Source organism: Panthera leo, chromosome C1 (genome assembly GCF_018350215.1).
Source record: "Panthera leo isolate Ple1 chromosome C1, P.leo_Ple1_pat1.1, whole genome shotgun sequence".
NCBI classification, from domain to species: Eukaryota; Metazoa; Chordata; class Mammalia; order Carnivora; family Felidae; genus Panthera; species Panthera leo.
Window position 1 is genome coordinate 211539165 of NC_056686.1, and position 16637 is coordinate 211555801.

General features: G+C 40.7%; 1 protein-coding gene across 5 annotated transcripts in view; it reads left to right on the forward strand.

Annotated features, from left to right (window-relative positions):
• SP100 (SP100 nuclear antigen) overlaps positions 1-16637 on the forward strand; it is a 99849-nt gene that overhangs the window by 45789 nt on the left and 37423 nt on the right. For 4 of the 5 annotated variants that reach the window (XM_042950448.1, XM_042950451.1, XM_042950449.1 and 1 more), the window contains exons 5-14: positions 2198-2260; positions 2904-3053; positions 3511-3594; positions 6415-6561; positions 7275-7355; positions 8869-8952; positions 10530-10622; positions 11764-11817; positions 12458-12541; positions 16154-16213. In XM_042950448.1, the coding sequence (XP_042806382.1) occupies positions 2198-2260; positions 2904-3053; positions 3511-3594; positions 6415-6561; positions 7275-7355; positions 8869-8952; positions 10530-10622; positions 11764-11817; positions 12458-12541; positions 16154-16213 (900 nt within the window). The remainder of the gene's footprint in view (positions 1-2197; positions 2261-2903; positions 3054-3510; positions 3595-6414; positions 6562-7274; positions 7356-8868; positions 8953-10529; positions 10623-11763; positions 11818-12457; positions 12542-16153; positions 16214-16637) is intronic. The other variant, XM_042950453.1, reaches the window with a different exon arrangement.

Consider the following 16637-nt stretch of genomic DNA (forward strand, 5'->3'; position numbering starts at 1 on the left):
GAAAAGGAGAAAGGGAACTCAGGCCCGAGTCCTGAGTGCATTTGGGGAATCAGGGAAGAAATGTTAAGGACCAAGGAGAAGGCAAGGAGCGGTATTCGTGTGAGCATCTAACCAGAGGCAAAATCCTGGAGGAGTAGCTATGACAAGAGACTATTGGCCCAATAACCAAGATGAAGGGACAGAAACCCAGTGTGTCAGTAAAACCAGATTTAAGCAGATTAACTACCAGGAAGTAATTGAGATTTAGAAAGGCCCCTATAGGAGAAGATCAGTGTAAAGCTGTGAAAGGCTAAGAACTGGGCCCATGGTCAATATTAAATGATGGCAGATGGGACCAATTTCAATGTGGGGGATGTTGTTCAAGATGCTATTCAGAGAATGCCAGTCACAGAAAAGAGGAAGTGGTACAGAGGTGGAGGGGAGGATGTGGGCACTTTGAGGGAGAGAAGGAAGGGAAATGAAAACAGGGAAGAAAGGGTTAAAAGAATAGAAATAACCATGTTATTTTTTTTAAAGCTTGTTTATTCATTTTGAGAGAGAAAGTGCACGGGAAGAGGAGGGTGTGGGCAGAGAGAAGAAGAGAGAAAATCCCAAGCAGTCCCTGTGCTATCAGCACAAAGCCCAGCACAGGGCTCGATCTCACAAACAATGATCATGATCTGAGCCAAAATCAAGAGTCAGACACAACTGACTGAGCCACCCAGGTGCCCCGAAATACCCATGTTACTAACACCTCACTGATTAAACATTTGCTCTGACCGTTGTAGGTTTGTAGCCTGACAGTGCTCAGGCTGCCACTGGAGGTTGGCCTTGCTTATGTGCTCATTTTGCAGACCCTGTGGGCAGTTAGCCTGGAATCAGATGAGCAAGGATGAACCCAGGCATTTTGAACCCAGAGTCTGTGTGTGTGTGTGTGTGTGTGTGTGTGTGTGTTGATGGAAGTAAAATTCACATAACATAGAATTAACCATTTTATTTTATTTTATTTAAATTTTTTCTTTTTAATGTTTATTTTTGACAGAGAGAGAGAGACAGAGCATGAGCAGGGGAGGGGCAGAGAGAGAGGGAGACACAGAATCGGAAGCAGGCTCCAGGCTCCGAGCGGTCAGCACAGAGCCCGACGCGAGGCTTGAACTCATGAACCTTGAGATCATGACCTGAGCCGAAGTCGGACACTCAACCGACCGAGCCACCCAGGCGCCCCAAGAATTAAGCATTTTAAAGTATACAGTTTAGTGATATTTAGTGCATTCAGAATGTTGTGCAGCTACTACGTTTATCTAGTTCCAACATATTTGGATCACCTTAGAAGGAAGCTCTGTGTCACTCCCCATGCCCCTCTTCCCGAGCCTCTGGCAACCACTAGTCCAGTTTCTGTCTCTTTGGATTTACCTCTTCCAGACATTTCATGTAAATGGAATCATACAAACATGGACTTTGTGTCTGGCTTCTTTCACTCAGTGTGATGTTTTCAAGGTTCATCCATGTTGTAGCATGAATCAGTCCTTCATTCCTTTTTATTAGTGGTTAGTATTCCCTTGTATGGCTATATAACATTTTGCTTATCCATTCCTCGGTCAGTGATGGTTGTTTCTACCTTTTGGCTGTGACAGAGTCTGCATTAATAACCCTGTACTGCCATTCCAGTAATCTAATGAAAAAGACAGAAACATGAGACAAAAATTGGGAAATATATGCAGAGAAAGATACAGAAAAAAAAATACCAAAAATGGGAGAATCAGACCCAGAATCCTCATGAACAGGCCAACGAGATAGACTGAACAGATGTGAAAAGGGAGGGTGTGGAGGGAGAGGAGGTAGGGACAAAGCCCCAGAACTTTGTAAGAACCCAGGTAAGTCTGCTGGTCAGGGCAGCTTTGGAAGCAAAGGTGGCATCACTGAGGCCACGGGAGTCAGGATCAACCATCTCCAGTTACTTAAGTACCTCGTGTAGGACACGCAGTGAGATGGCTTGAACGAGGCCCTCGTAGCCTGGGATGCGGGCGACCCTCGTCCTCCACTCTGCCAACTGGGGTCTGACTACAAGAGTTGTGTGGGATTTGCCAAGCCCACATGGCCTCTGTATTGATACCTGGAGGGGATCTTCACCTCCCACTTTATAAAAAAGGGGATTAGGGAAGAACAGCACAGACCATACTTCAGTTTCTGAAAGAAACTTTCAATTTCTTCCCCTTAGGAACTGGTGAAAACTCATATCGAAGCCTGACCTGGTCATGCCCACAGTCCTCATCTTACAACGGTCTGTTCCTGTTGACTGTATTCTGTGATCCCTTGCTGTTCTCGTTCCATTCTGGAATGTGCTAGAAGGGTGGGGGCTGCTTCTTTGTATCGCTGATTACCCAGAATGTCCATCTTTCCTTCTGCAATTTCTCCAAGGAAGTCCTGGGGTGTTTGCCCTGGAATTCATTCCTTACCTTCCGCTGCTCTGCTCTGCCCTCTATCTCTGGACACTGTCCCCTGTGGACTTACTTGCCAGCTCCTTTTGTTGCTGGCTTCCTGTTGAGTTCCCGACATGGGGCACTAACAAGAGATTGGAGAGTAGGAACAAGGGAGAAGTCGGATCTGTCCATAATTCTGACAACGGCTGCATCTCACCCGTGATACCACTTCCCACCAAGCAGGCCAGCCAGGGGCCAGCTTCCATCCACCCATTGATCCTGGCCTCTGGGCTCACCCTCCGGCCCTCCCACAGCTTACTGTTAAATATTCTTCCGGTTCCTGCATTCTTTTATTTGGACTTCTTAGCTGTTCCTTCAACTGCATAACCACCCCCCTGGATTAAATTCCCTCTGCTGTAAAAGCTAGAGCGATTTGTACTTTCCTGTTGGGCCCTGATTGATATAGAGGAGAATAAAACATCTATGAATCAAAACATGGTTTAGGTACAACCCCATCTGAAAATGGACTCTCGGAGAACCTCTGTGAAACAGAACAGATAAATGCAAACAGAAAAGATACAACGAGTGACAAAAATGATGCACTAGAAAGCCAAGAAGCAAATAAAGAGTGTGCCCAAGAGTCTGAGCCAGCAGGTAAGACTGATTGCCTGGGTTTGCATGAGCATAGAGAGGCCAAGGAGTCCTTGCTGGTGGTAGAGAATGGAGTCTTGCACAACCCAAGGAAATATCTATTAACAAAGAAGGGGAAACTCATGCAGACACAGAGGGGGCAGTAGTGGAGGCTAATAAATTGATGGGAGAGACCTGGAGGAAGAAAAGTTAGGAAGGACTAACAAAGAGACAAAGGATGAAATTCTGCAGTACCTAATCGGGGAAGAGAGACAGAAAGAAAAGTCAAAAGAAGTCAGGGAGAGATTGGGCACAGAATCACTGAAGCACAGACACTTTCATGAGGTGAAGGTGGCAATATATGCAGACAAGCTATAGTAGAAACATGAGAAGAAAAGAGAAGTCAGGTGAGATGCAAAATGGAAATGGGCAGAATAAGGTCCCTCTGTCAGGCCTCAGCTGTGGTCTATTTTATCCTCAGAGTCCTGTGAACAAGCACCTATCCACGTGAATAATGGAGACACAAGAGAAGAGACACCCAGCACATTGCCCTGTGATGAAGAAAGTAATTGTTACTTTTCCTACCAATATTCTAATTCTATCCTTGTTTTTCCATGAGAAAAAAAGCTTTCCTCTTCTCTCTTTCTACCAACCACCTCTCTGGCCCTATCCAAGACCCACAGCCTTGTGCACAGCCTCTGACTACTTTTAAGTAAGCAAGCAGGAAACAGAGCTCAGGTCTTTAATGGAGGGGGTGTCCCTGAAGAGAGGATGTGAGGAGAGAAAATATGAAAAAGCGAACCATGGAACACTGGTGGCAAAGTACATGAACTACATAGGTTTTAGATAAATTGGCGTGGAATCCAAACAGTACCACTTTGTGGAGTTGATGAAAAGGAGTAATTTGCAACTTGCTTTTCAGAAGTTGTAGCAGAAACATGGAAGCCATGCGTGATGCTGCTGGTCAGTTTGTGAGTACGGAAGCCCCAGTGAAGGACTTTTAGGAAAGAAGTGACAGATGGAAGGACTTGGAGCAGAGGACAGTGGCATAGGGGGAGAACTTTGATGATCATTGGAATGCTTGAGATGGGGAAGATGAATAGAAAGAAAAAATCAGTATAGAAGAGGCACTTTAATAATTAAGAAACAAAGAATAGGAGAAAGTAGAAAATGTAACAGAGAATGGATACACTGAAAAATCAGGTGGAGGACAGCAGGGCCAGTTTTCGGGGGAGGCAGCGAGGCCCTGGGCACATGTAAAGAAAATCTTACTCTTGGTTTCTTGTGCCCTCACAACCTCCCCTGCCCCATCCTAGACACTGCTGGGCCCTGGGAGACAGTGATAAAAAAATGTTGAGAAAAAGAGCATGATAGAGAAATATACAGAAGGAAATGAATACCAGTAAATAGAGAAAAATGGGAGGAGGCATAGAGAGAGCTATGGAGAGGATGAGTTAAGGGACCATAAATGAAAAACTGGTGAAGAGTGGACCAACTGATGAGACAGAAGACAAATCAAGACATTGTCCAATTTGAAGAGTCGGTCACTGGAAAGAAAGCACAAAGGGCCCTTTCTAAGACCGTTGAGAAGGGTAAGGTGTCTGCAATGACCAAAATGGCCTTCTAACCCCCTCAGATAAAAGTAAGCATTTACCCAGGCATTTCATTTCTCCATGGCTTCAGTCACCATCTGTGATCTATGGATTCCTACACACACATCTCCAGTCTGGACCTGCTTTCTAGATTCATCCCTTCAAGTGCCTAAATTTTTGTATTCAAAGATCTGAAAGCTCTCTCTATTTGGAGGCCGTATCAGTTATCTACTGCTGTGTAACAAACAATCCCCAAATTCAGTGGATTAAAACAACTGACTTTATTTGCCACTTCTGTCAATTCCAACTTTAAAATATGTCCAACTTGCTCATTTCTCTCCATCTCCAGGATGCTCACTCTAATCCAGATTCCTATCACTTCTCACTTCAAACAGAGGAACTCTCCTGCTGGCCTCCTCCCTGTCTTGCTCCCCTCAGATCCATTCTCCACACTTCAGTTCAATGGGCATATCAAAAATGCAAACCAGTTCGTATGTCTTTCCTATTTAAACCCAGTGCCTTCTTGTGGCCCTCAGCATGAGGTCAACACAGCTTGGTATGTAGTATTGAAGGATACTTCCCATGCAGTTACATATTCCCCCTTCATTCTCCCTTCCACCAAGTTCCCACCACACCAAATTCCATTTCTTTACTTGAATTTTCCTAGATCTCTCAATTATATCTCTGCCTTTACACATGCTTTTGGAAAATAGTTTGGTATACTCTTTCAAAGTTGAAAATACACATACCCTGTGACTCAGCAATTGCATTCCTCAACAGAAACCAACAGAAATGCACATTGTTCAAAAAAAACTAAAAGAAATGCATATAAGGTCAGTACTATTCATAATAACTAAAATCTTGAAATGGCACAAATTCACTTTTATGGTTTTATTTTTAATGGGTTATTTCTACAATGGAATACTATACAGCAGTGAAAAAGCAAAGTGAATACAGATGACTACCACACACATAATGCTGAGAAAGGGACGTGAGTTGATCACCCTGCCCCATGACAGAAAGACAGAGAAATAGCAAATGAGAGAGAAAAGGCATGATTCTATTTATACAAACTTGTGTATATTTTGGAACTGACAAAATTAATTATCAGTGGAATTACTAATCAAAGTGGTGATTAATTTGAATTACATGATGGAGACAATTGGTGGGAGGCATCACTAAAAGGCTTCCATGGTATTAGTAATCTTTTATTTCTGGACCCGAGTGATAGTTACCCAGATATGCTCACTTTGTGGTGATTCAAAATTTATGATTTGCTTATTTTTATCTATGTACATTATACAGAAAATATAATTTTAATTTTTAATTTGTTTATGTTTACTTATTTTATAGAGAGAGTGTGTGCATGTGAGCAGGGAGGGGTAGAGAGAGAGAGAGGGAGAGAGAGAAGCCCCAGCTGACAGCACAGAGCCTGATTCAGGGCTTGAACTCATGAACCGTGAGATCATGCCCTGAGCTGAAATCAAGAATCAGATGCTTAACTGACTGAGCCACCCACGTATCCCAATATACTTCTTATTTTTAAAAGAGCACAAAGTAATTCATAAAAGGATGGGAATAGAAAATAAAAACAAAAAACCTCCAAAGCCCAGAATCCAGACAGGCACAAGGAAGGGACACAGTTAAGCAGCAGGAAGGGAGAGGGGTGGGGGGTGAAGCTTCATCCCTGCAGTGGATCTACAGGGAGAAGGACTTATCAATAGGAGTAAAGCATGTTTACTCCCTTTGGGGGAGACAAATGAAAATTCTTCATTTATTACAATTTGATCCAGGAGTAGAGCTACCAGGCCATGGGATCCAAATAAATTCCTGTTCTGTATATCTGGTGGATATAAAGAAGGAAAAGCCATTTTTTAACTTGACAGTTGATCGGCAAGCCCAAGCGAGGACCAACTGTAACCAGGCCTCTGACATAATAGGTAAGTCTGACTGTACGAGTGTGTAATGTGAGTCACCAGTTCCAGGCAAGGGGCTGGGACATGTCAGCAGGGTCCATCGAGGCAGTCCAGGTGGCCTTGGATGGAGGCAAGGGGTGAGGAACCAGTTAGGCAGTGAGCTCTGCAGGAGAAAGTCCCAGTAATTGGAAAAATACCAAAAGACAGAAAGGTTAGGTTTAAGTATTAATGTACAGGAGACCATTTCTAAATCAAAAGAAGAAAGTATGGGGTTAGATGTGGAAGAAAAGGGAAAAAAAAGTCAGAGAGCCAAGATATTCATGAGAGGAGATGGAAGACAAAGAGAGGTGTGAAGAGATACCGTTGCCCGAAAGAGAGGCCTAAGTAAGAGAAATGGTCAGAGCCAAGAGGAAAGTCAAGAAATAAATTGAGAAAAAAAGATAGAGGTAGCATGAGAGCAGGAGTAAGAGGTAGCATAAGGGCAGGCGTAGGAGGTCGCAGGACAGTGGGGAAAGAAGAGTGTTGGCAGGATGAGCAAAGCTGCCCTCCGTGCATGGATTCCGTCACCTCTGGTTTAGGACCTGGAGCAGCCCACAAGTCATACACATTCACGCACAGACCAGGGTGCCTTGCGTTAACTTAGCTTCCAGGTCTTTCTAGTGCTCTTTTACAGTGTTGCCTGCTCTGTGGGCTCATTGGCCCCACCTGCAACTAAAGGGTTTTGCTCCTCTGTGCAGTGATCAGCAGTGACTCTGCAGAATCCAGTGATGGAGATGAGCCCCCAGAAGCCTCCACGTCAGCACTGGAAAATGGACCTGGTAGGACAGTGGGAAAGCAGGCTTTGGCTGCAAGAATCTGAATTAAGAGCTACAGTTTGATGCATCTTACCCTGTGCCTATTCTGTATGATAGATTCAGTTTATCCTGGAATCCAATTCTCTGCATTTATTTCACTTGACCTTTTTGGGAAATGAAGGGAGATAAGAAATCATATAAGAAATATATATTTATAGAAGATGAGGCCTATTGCCTGATATCAATACATGCATCCATGTATGGGTTCTATAGTAGAAAGAGGTTTCCAAAATGATGAGTTTGTTTTTCAAATTAGCTAGTTTCTATGCTTATAAAGTGTTGGAATTATACAGTGATTTCTACAGGGAACAGAAGGCTAAATATTCCTTTATTAGAAGGTCATATTGTCTTCTGATCACAAATTGTGTCAAAAGACAACTCATCCAGCTATCTAGTGTTAGCAGAAAAAAGATTCAGATTAAGTACTCTGAAACCCAAGTATCGTTTTTGAGAGTTCTTCAGCAATTCATGGCATATATGGTGATTTTTCAAAGGACTTTTGCAAATAATACCTTACTTTTTAATTCACAACAATCTTAAGGGGTAAGGAGACTAAACACTGTTACCCTTGTTTTCTAGAGAAAACGCAATCATATCAAGGTCTTCTACAAAGTATCATGGCAAATTAATGGGACTGACAAGACTAGCATCCTGGATTCTGCATTTTTGTTTTATAACACAGAGCTAAAAACAATTATCATAATGTGTTTCCTCAATTCCATGGGTAGCAGGAGCTGTCCTAAGATTTGGAGCTCTTTAGTGCACAAATTGGTGATTCGTTTTCTCTTTCTACTTTCTAGACCCATAGGATATTAGAAACATGCCTATTTGGGGGAAACATACTTGGAAAATATGTAAGAACAAATAAAAATGTTACCTGGTCTTGATGTTACAAACGAACCATAACTAAATGATATGTTCATTCTCATTGCTCACTATATCCGTCAAAGTAAAATGTGAATTTGCTTCAAATGTTAAAGAGTGCACATTTTAGCTTTGGTCTTAGGGTTAGCAAACTGTTCTAGAAGGCAACCCCAAAATATGTCTATGATATGGGCACAGAGCTTATTTCTCAGCCTTGCCAACTTTCATCATGGCACCAGGTTGGCAAGGAGTAGAGGAAGCTTGCTATCATCAACACAAGATTTCCAAGGGTTCCCTGTGTGAGAAACAGCAGAGATAGGAAGTGTGAAGTGACAGTAGAGGGGCTAAGAAGTAGAAGAGGAAGAAGTGTAGGAAGGTAAGGTTCAAGCACTGCAAAGTTGCCCCTTGCCTCTGGGGACAGGGGATGGAGGTGACTATCATACAAGGCAGGTGGCTTAGAAGGACAGACCAAGAAAGGTAGCACTGTTGCAGGCCATGACATGCATTGGTTTTCAAGATTTTTCTAAGTTTTCTTATGAGGAGATTTCCTGCTAATATTTCAGTTTCTTAGTCATACACTGGGACCCCTAAAGATTCCTATTCTTTTGTGCAGTGACCAATGACCTTGACTCATTCGAATCGAGGAAGAGAAAAGAGTCCCAAGAAGCTGCCTGCTCACCACTCCATATTACAGTAGGTAAGAATATTAGGATTGAAACCCTGGGTAACAAATACTCAGAGTCTAAATCCAAAGCTCTGTTTTCCTGATGAATCTTGTTTTGAGCACGCCCCATATGCCTTAATGCTATTACTTCCATGAGATTATTTTCTGCATAATTTCTCTGAGCCTATTGGGACGAAGAAGGGGACAAGAAGGCATTATTGATTGTTGTTTAACTGTACCGATCCATTTGATTGGTATATAAAAAAATGTAGCAAAAACGAATTGGTAAAATGACAAACTTTTTTTACTATACACTATTATATGTATTAGTGCTAAAGGTTGAAATAATGTACTTATTCTCTACCTATATGCTTTAGATTCTAGCCGACATGGTAACCATGGTGTTCCTCTATTTGTTCACAATATTGTCATTAGTCCCAAATGCAGAAAATCTTCGAAGCATAATTTGTGCTGACATTTAATTATCGGTGAGGAAACGGCCTCTGATCAGCTATTCTCAAACCCAAATTACTTAATCCATTGGCTTACAGTGTGATTTTTTTAAAGGGTTTTTGTAAACTAAGCTGCATTTTGTTTTCATAAAAACCTTAATAGGGAGATAGGGTAACCAGGTAATCCCAGCTTTATAGATCAGGAAACTGGAGCTAGTAATGTTTCAAAGTCAATTACAAATTCACAGGGAGAGTGAAAACGAAATTTAAGCAGGAACTCAGCATTATGAACCCAGGCCACCAGAACTGGATTCAGTTGAAGAAAAGTGAAGAAAATGATCATCAAAACATTATTATGATTGGGGCACCTGGGTGGCTCATTTGGTAAAACATCTGACTTCGGCTCAAGTCATGATCTCATGGCTTGTGGGTTCAAGCCCCACGTCGGGCTCTGTGCTGACAGCTCAGAGCCTGGAGCCTGCTTCTGATTCTGTGTCCTTCTCTCACTCTGCCCCTCCCCAGCTCACTCGCTCTCTCTCTCTCTCTCTCCCTCAGGAATAAAAAAAATATATTATGATTGTAAGCCCATTGAGTTGTCACAGAGTCTGTAGACTCTTGAGTATGAATAATTATTTCCTCCCCTTTACCTTGTGGAGCCCACGGATATCAGAAAATCACCTATACCCAAAAAAAAGAGTTTGGAAAGTAGATAAGGGCAAATAAGAACTCTTCATGGTTACAAATGAATAGCGTTTTCCACAAGAGATTCATTCTAATTCTTTGCTATATCCTTCAAAGTAAAATATAAATTTACTTTAATTTAAAATGGTTTTGTTTTAACTTTTGTATTAGTTAGTTAGGCTAACAGTCATAACAAATAAACCCAAAGAAGTTAAGGACTCAAACACAGTAGAATTATTTTTTTTTTTTTTTCAAGTAAACATTCTGAGAAGTTTTAGAAGTTTAGATGAAACATCCCCCATGTTTCAAGTGGGATTCAGGGAAGCTGCCAAGGGGAAGATCTGCCTTCTTCAATACCAGACTCCAAATATCCTTGGGAATATTCTTGCTCTGGGTTTTTAGAACTTCTCAAGTGTTTCCCTCTCGGTTCCTTTGTCATACACTGAGACTTTCAAGGGATATTTGCTCCTTCTGCAGTGAAAAAATTTGATGACTCTTCAGAGTCTAGTGAAGAAGAAGAGCCCCCAGGAGTCTTGAGCTCAGCACTGAGATGTGATCCTGATGAGGAGGGTAAGGACCGTCATCACTGGACTCCCAGACATGAAGAATCTGAGTTCAGAGTTCTTGTTTCCTGGGCATTTTACTCCAGGCACACTTCACAGTCTATGATCCCGTTCTCTGCATTTATCACATTTGGCCATTTTGAAAAATGCAAATAGAGAAATCATTATAAATTCAGGTTTAACAAGATGACTCTAGTTGAATAGCAGTACAATCTGTACGACGTGCTCTCCGATTTATTAACCCCAAAGTATTGAATTATGTAGTGATTTCTACCCCTGTCCACTCCTATTCTGTAGAGAAAGTGGGGTATCTGACATTGCTTGATTTTGTCATAAACTTGCTCAAAACTCAGAAGACTCTGATCATAGACTCTGATTATCAACAGAAGGAAAAGCTTCTGATTATTACCATCAAATTCAATTTATAACTTCTGACACATGACCCTAATATGACATTGGCCTATATAATGATATTTGAAAATATCTTCACTGATAAAATATCCTTTTACGTTTATAACAACTTAGAAATAGGCCAGATAACTGTTGTTCTCTCCCCATTCCACAGATGAGAAAACTCTAGCCCATAAACATTTAAGGATGTTTTACACATTACATATGGAAAATTACCAGAAGAGACAGAGCAGCCTGGACTCCTACCAAACATCCACAGTCTTTTATTCAAACATTTGAAGCCAGACATACAATAATAATCTCTTTTCAGAAAGACAATGTGGTTTATATCCTATACATTACAAAAAAAAATCCAAGAGGGTCTGGGGCAGAATCCCATTCTCAAATATACTATATTAATGTTCCTGCGACAAATTGTGTGAATTAACACCAAGTGTGAGAAATAAAGATTATACATGGACTCATGACAGCTCAAGTCCAGATTCACTGCCAAGGTACTTAGCTGCAAACCTGTAGGAAAAATATGGATTTTCAAAACTTCTTTGATTTTGCAATTAGGGCCAAAGAACTGTGGTTCTTGGCTCTATTTAGTAGTGATCTTTTTCCTTTGGATGGAAAGAAACAGAAATGATCATCATAGTATCTTTCTAATCCAAATCCTGTCTACAATGTGAGTAGTCATAAGTTTTACAACTTTTAGTTGTAGATGACTAGTTGTGTTTTCCTTTGTTTTTTAGATCCTGCGGACATTGGAAACAAATCTATTTGGGGGATAAACAATAGGAAAAGACGTAAGAGCAATTAAAACTTTTGATGTAAAAAAAAAACTTTTGATGTAACAAATATCTTTCTTTACTACTAAAACGTTGCTCAAAATTTTTGTTATATCCTTTAAAATAAAAAAAAATGAATTTGTTGGTAATTTAATTGATTCATATTACATATTTTGAAATAGGTGGGATTGGCTAATTGATACAATATGTAGTCCTCAAAAGGTTCAGTGGCACAAGTAAAATAGAAGTATATTCTTCATTCGCCTCAATAGGATAAAGTAGTTCCCAGGGTGGAGGGGCGTTCTGCTTCACATGATTATTAAGGGCCTAGCTGATGGAGGCTCTGACATCTTGAAAATGCTGCTTCCACAGACTTCCTGGATAAACAACAGAACTGGAAGAAGTATGTAAAGACAAGTGGAGAGGGTAGGACATAGTGACAAATGGCAAAGTTGTCCTCTAGCCCAGCCCCGGGATGGTTCCTGGAGCAACCTTGACTGACAGGTCAGATGGAGCCACAGGGTAGCCTGGCAGTAGGAATACTCCTGCTCCTCCTACATGAGCTTCCCTTTTCAATTTTCCTTTTAAAAAATTTGGTGCCGGATTGGTTTGTAAGACACAGACTGAGACTGCTAAGGAATTTTCTTTCTTTCTGCAGGGATCAGCAGTGATGACTTTTCAGAATTGATCCACACGGAAGAACCTCAGGAATCTTCTAGCTCAGACCTAAGAAGTGGGTCAGGTAACGAAGATTAGGATGCCAAGCCTTGGCCTGCAGAATGTCAGGAATTAAAAGCTACTGTTTCCTGATGATTTTATTCTGAGCACCTTGAAGACCTGTATCCAGTTAATCCTGGGAACTCCTTTTCTGCATTTTAGAAAATAGAAGGAGACAGGAAATTATTATAAATTCATGTTTAACAGGATGAGTCCTATTGAATAAATGTATGTAATTATACATTGCTGTTGTAGAAGAAATTAATAGCAAACTGGTGGTATCTTTTTTAATACCTACTGTTATGCCTACTAACACTAAGATCTTAGACTTCTATAGCGATACATTAATTGACCCTAATGTCATTTGTAATTGTAAAAGCCTCAAAAAACAACTGGTCCTGCTATGTAATTATAGACAGAAATAAAGCTTCAGATAAACAACTTTCAAACTTTAGTATAGTTTTTAACAGATGTCCATTACATTGTAATTTGATTATATTGTGTTATTTTAAAGTACTTTGGCAAATAAGATTTTACTTTAGTCATAACAATATCCTTAAGACTTAGGCAGGCTAATTCTTGTCATCCACATTTTGGGATGAGGAAATACACATACAAATGTATAAGGGTCAAGAAGTGTGACTGCTGTATGTAACAGGCAGGAATATAAGAGCTGTATCCCATGATCAAAGTCCAAAAAGAAGATATAAGGGAACTGATATATAGTATCAGCAGAATGTATCAGTGCCTGATACAAGAAAATTTATTTAACAGCTATTTGGATGATTGATAGATAGATAGATAGATAGATAGATAGATAGATAATAGGTAAAAATGAAAATCATAAAGAAAAAAAGATGGTAGGAGTGGAGCCAGCTATAAGGTGTACAAAATACCTAGAAGGGAAGAACCAAAAATGATTAATAGAGAAATAAAAAGGAATAGAGATGAAGAACATCACTGACGAAAAGACAGAAAACCACACAGAGGACAAGAGAAATCAGGGAGAGAAGCTCAAAGAATCAAGTGATGGAGATAGAAATGCATGAGGCAGGAAAATGGTCAAAAAATTGAGAAATAAGGAGGAGAATGAGGTGCGGCCAGATAGAAAAGGTGACAGTGCAAATCTTTGTTGGATATAAGGTGTAGTCATTGGAGTGGGTGTTTTCTCAACTCATCTGAGCAGTGAACATAGATGAGTGTGACCACATCGAAGTCACTGCCTATAGTGTGTCTTTCTCTTCAGTGTCCTATGAATTCTAAGCTCTTCAGATGAGTAGAGGAAGAGAGTCAGAAGAGATGCCAACCGATAAGCGTCTGATGGAGAAGCCAGTTTTGATATTATGAATTATCTTTGTTTTCCTGTCTGCACAGAGGAAAAGCTCTCCTTTCTTTACCTTACCTCTCCCCTCAAAACATAGCATGTACATACACACACAAATGCACACACTCATGCACACAGACTCCTATACATAGGCAGAGATGTGTGCACAGATTTGGACTGCTTTCAACAGGCTTGAGGGAGCCAAAAGAGAAAGATGAGCTGTGTTCCTGAATGCAGGGAGGTGACACTGAGTGGATAATGTAAGGAGGAAGCATGGAAAAGATAGTCCGGGGTCTCCAAATGGAAAGACATCTGACCGAGTAAGCTTCAAGTTTTTTCAAGTGGACATGGAATCCAAATATCACCAGACTGGGGAGTTTTGGAGGGAGAAGGGTGATGATTTTCCAGATACCTCTCAGAAGTTGCATGAAGAAACATGGTAATAAAGTCCATGACTGACTGAGTCTTGCAATGTAGAGAGCCCATAGGAAACTGGCAAAAATAATAATGGTCAACAGTGTGGTCAATGTCAAAAGAGTAGGCATTTGACTTTGATGAAAGTAGCAATCTGTGAGATGAAGCTGAATATAGATAAAATATAAAGACAAAGATTATAATTATAAAAACAGCCAAAAGATCAAGATAAGATTAAAAGAAACAGACTAGAAGCAAAGAGAAAATAGAAAAGGAAGTGACAGTAGGAAGAGGATTACTTCAATAATAAAACTAGATCCAGGGATAGAAGCATAGAAAAATAGATGGAATGAGGTACATACCTAGGGGAATAAGTGGAGAGGAGAAAGGGGAGGCACACAGAGAACCATGTAGAGAAAGAGTTAAAAGATGAGAGAAAGATGGCAGAATGTAAAAGGAAGAGAAGTGAGGTGGAGAAATTGTGGGATCTGAAACGGCCACAAGACAAAAGCAATGTTGGCACAAAGGGTGGCTCACAGTAGCAGTGAGTTCTCAGGGCAATGTGTGTCCAGGTATCCGTGTCCCCTATAACTCACACAGATTACAAGTTGCCTCGCCCAGGAATTTCATCCACTCCTATGGTTTCAATCACCACCCACAACTTAACAGTTCCTAAGCATACATATCCAGCCCAGCCCTGTCTTCAAAACAGCTAAACACACTCATCCAAATGGAAGGCTGGCCTCTGTCCAAGGTCCTGAAGGTCCTAGCCTTCTCCATTTTAGGTGTCTTTCAAAACCTTCAAACAACATTTCCAAAACTGAGCACGTCATCTTCTTCCTTAAAACAAATATCTGCTCCTTCAATGTTCTCTGTCTCTAAAACACACTGTTAATTGTCGCATTCTTTCACAATGAAATTCTCAAAGTCATCCCTGATACCGTTGTCTCCTCAATTGATATACCACATCTATAACCTACCTGTATCAATTCTTCCTTTTAAATGTCTCCGACCTGTCCCTTCATCTCCATTCTTAGTGCTAACACGCTAATCCACATCTGTATCACTTCTCACTTGAACTAGGTCTACAGGGTCCTGTTCTAATCTTGTTCCCACCAAATGTATGCTAAGTGATTTAGCTAAATTGATCTTTCAAAACTGCATCTAATTTCCTTTCATTTCCTTTAGTATTAAGTTAGGTCTCCTTCATGTGGCCTCTAAAGTCACTTAACTCAGGGCTCCTGTTTATTTCTCCATCCTCATCATTGCCCTTTATTCTTTCACTTCGTATTCAGACATACTAAACTTTTTTGGTTACTTGCACTTAATGGATCTACATCTTTGCACATGCTTCTTCATATTTCAATATGTTTCCTCATTTATTTCTGTGTCAATTCCCTGGTTGCTCATAAGATTGGCAGCCACTATGCTTCAGTAGTCTTGTGCCTGAATTATTATCAGCACCCATCTCAGCACCTGGCACCTGAAAGAGGCTTTGAAAGCTTATTGAATGAGTGGAAAAAAAAATTTCACTTCCTATATTCCAACATTTGGAAATTTCTCTGGCAAAATTTACTTTACTATAGTGTTATACAGAATATTTACAAAACCTATTTTAAGAATATCACATAAAGTAAATACAAAAGCAGGTAATAAATGTCATAAATGAATGGATAGGAAAAGCACATGAAGAAAAATGGAAGAACAAAAATACAGATTTGGGGCAAAGAGAAAATGATTCAAGTGAAAAAATAGGTTGAAGAGAAAGGCCAAAGACAATGGGGGAAAAAACAAAGAGATCTCAGAGGTAGAGAGACCCTTTGGTGGAGGAGTGGGGGAACAGAGGATCATTGGAAGAGAGGAGATACAAATGAAAACTCTTTACAAATCACAATTTAGGAGCAGAGCCGCAAGGACTTGGAAATAAGAAGTGTTCCTGTGTCATGTGTTTTTCAAAAGGTATGTCAAGAGGCCAAGGAACAAGGGGTAAGAGTAGCCAAGCATCTGACATGATGGGTAAGGCTGCCCAAGGGTCTTGGGGTGGATATACCCCCCACATGGCCCCGGGCTACAGGATGTCAGGAGTCTGAAATCAGAGCTTTCATTTCCTGCTGGACTTGACTCTGAACACCCTTTGATAAAGAAGGGATTCATCCAAGCCCAAATCCCATTCTTTGCATTTGCTTGACCTGAGCCTTTTGGGAATGACAAGGAGGCAAGAAATCTTTATACAGTCATGTTTAACAGGGTGGGCTGGTCGATTTACATGTATGATGTAGTAGAAATACACTGGTAAAAATGGCAGTATCTCATTTACTCTATTAATATATCAATACTAAAGTATTGGATTTATATAGTGACATCCACCCTTGTCCATGAAGAA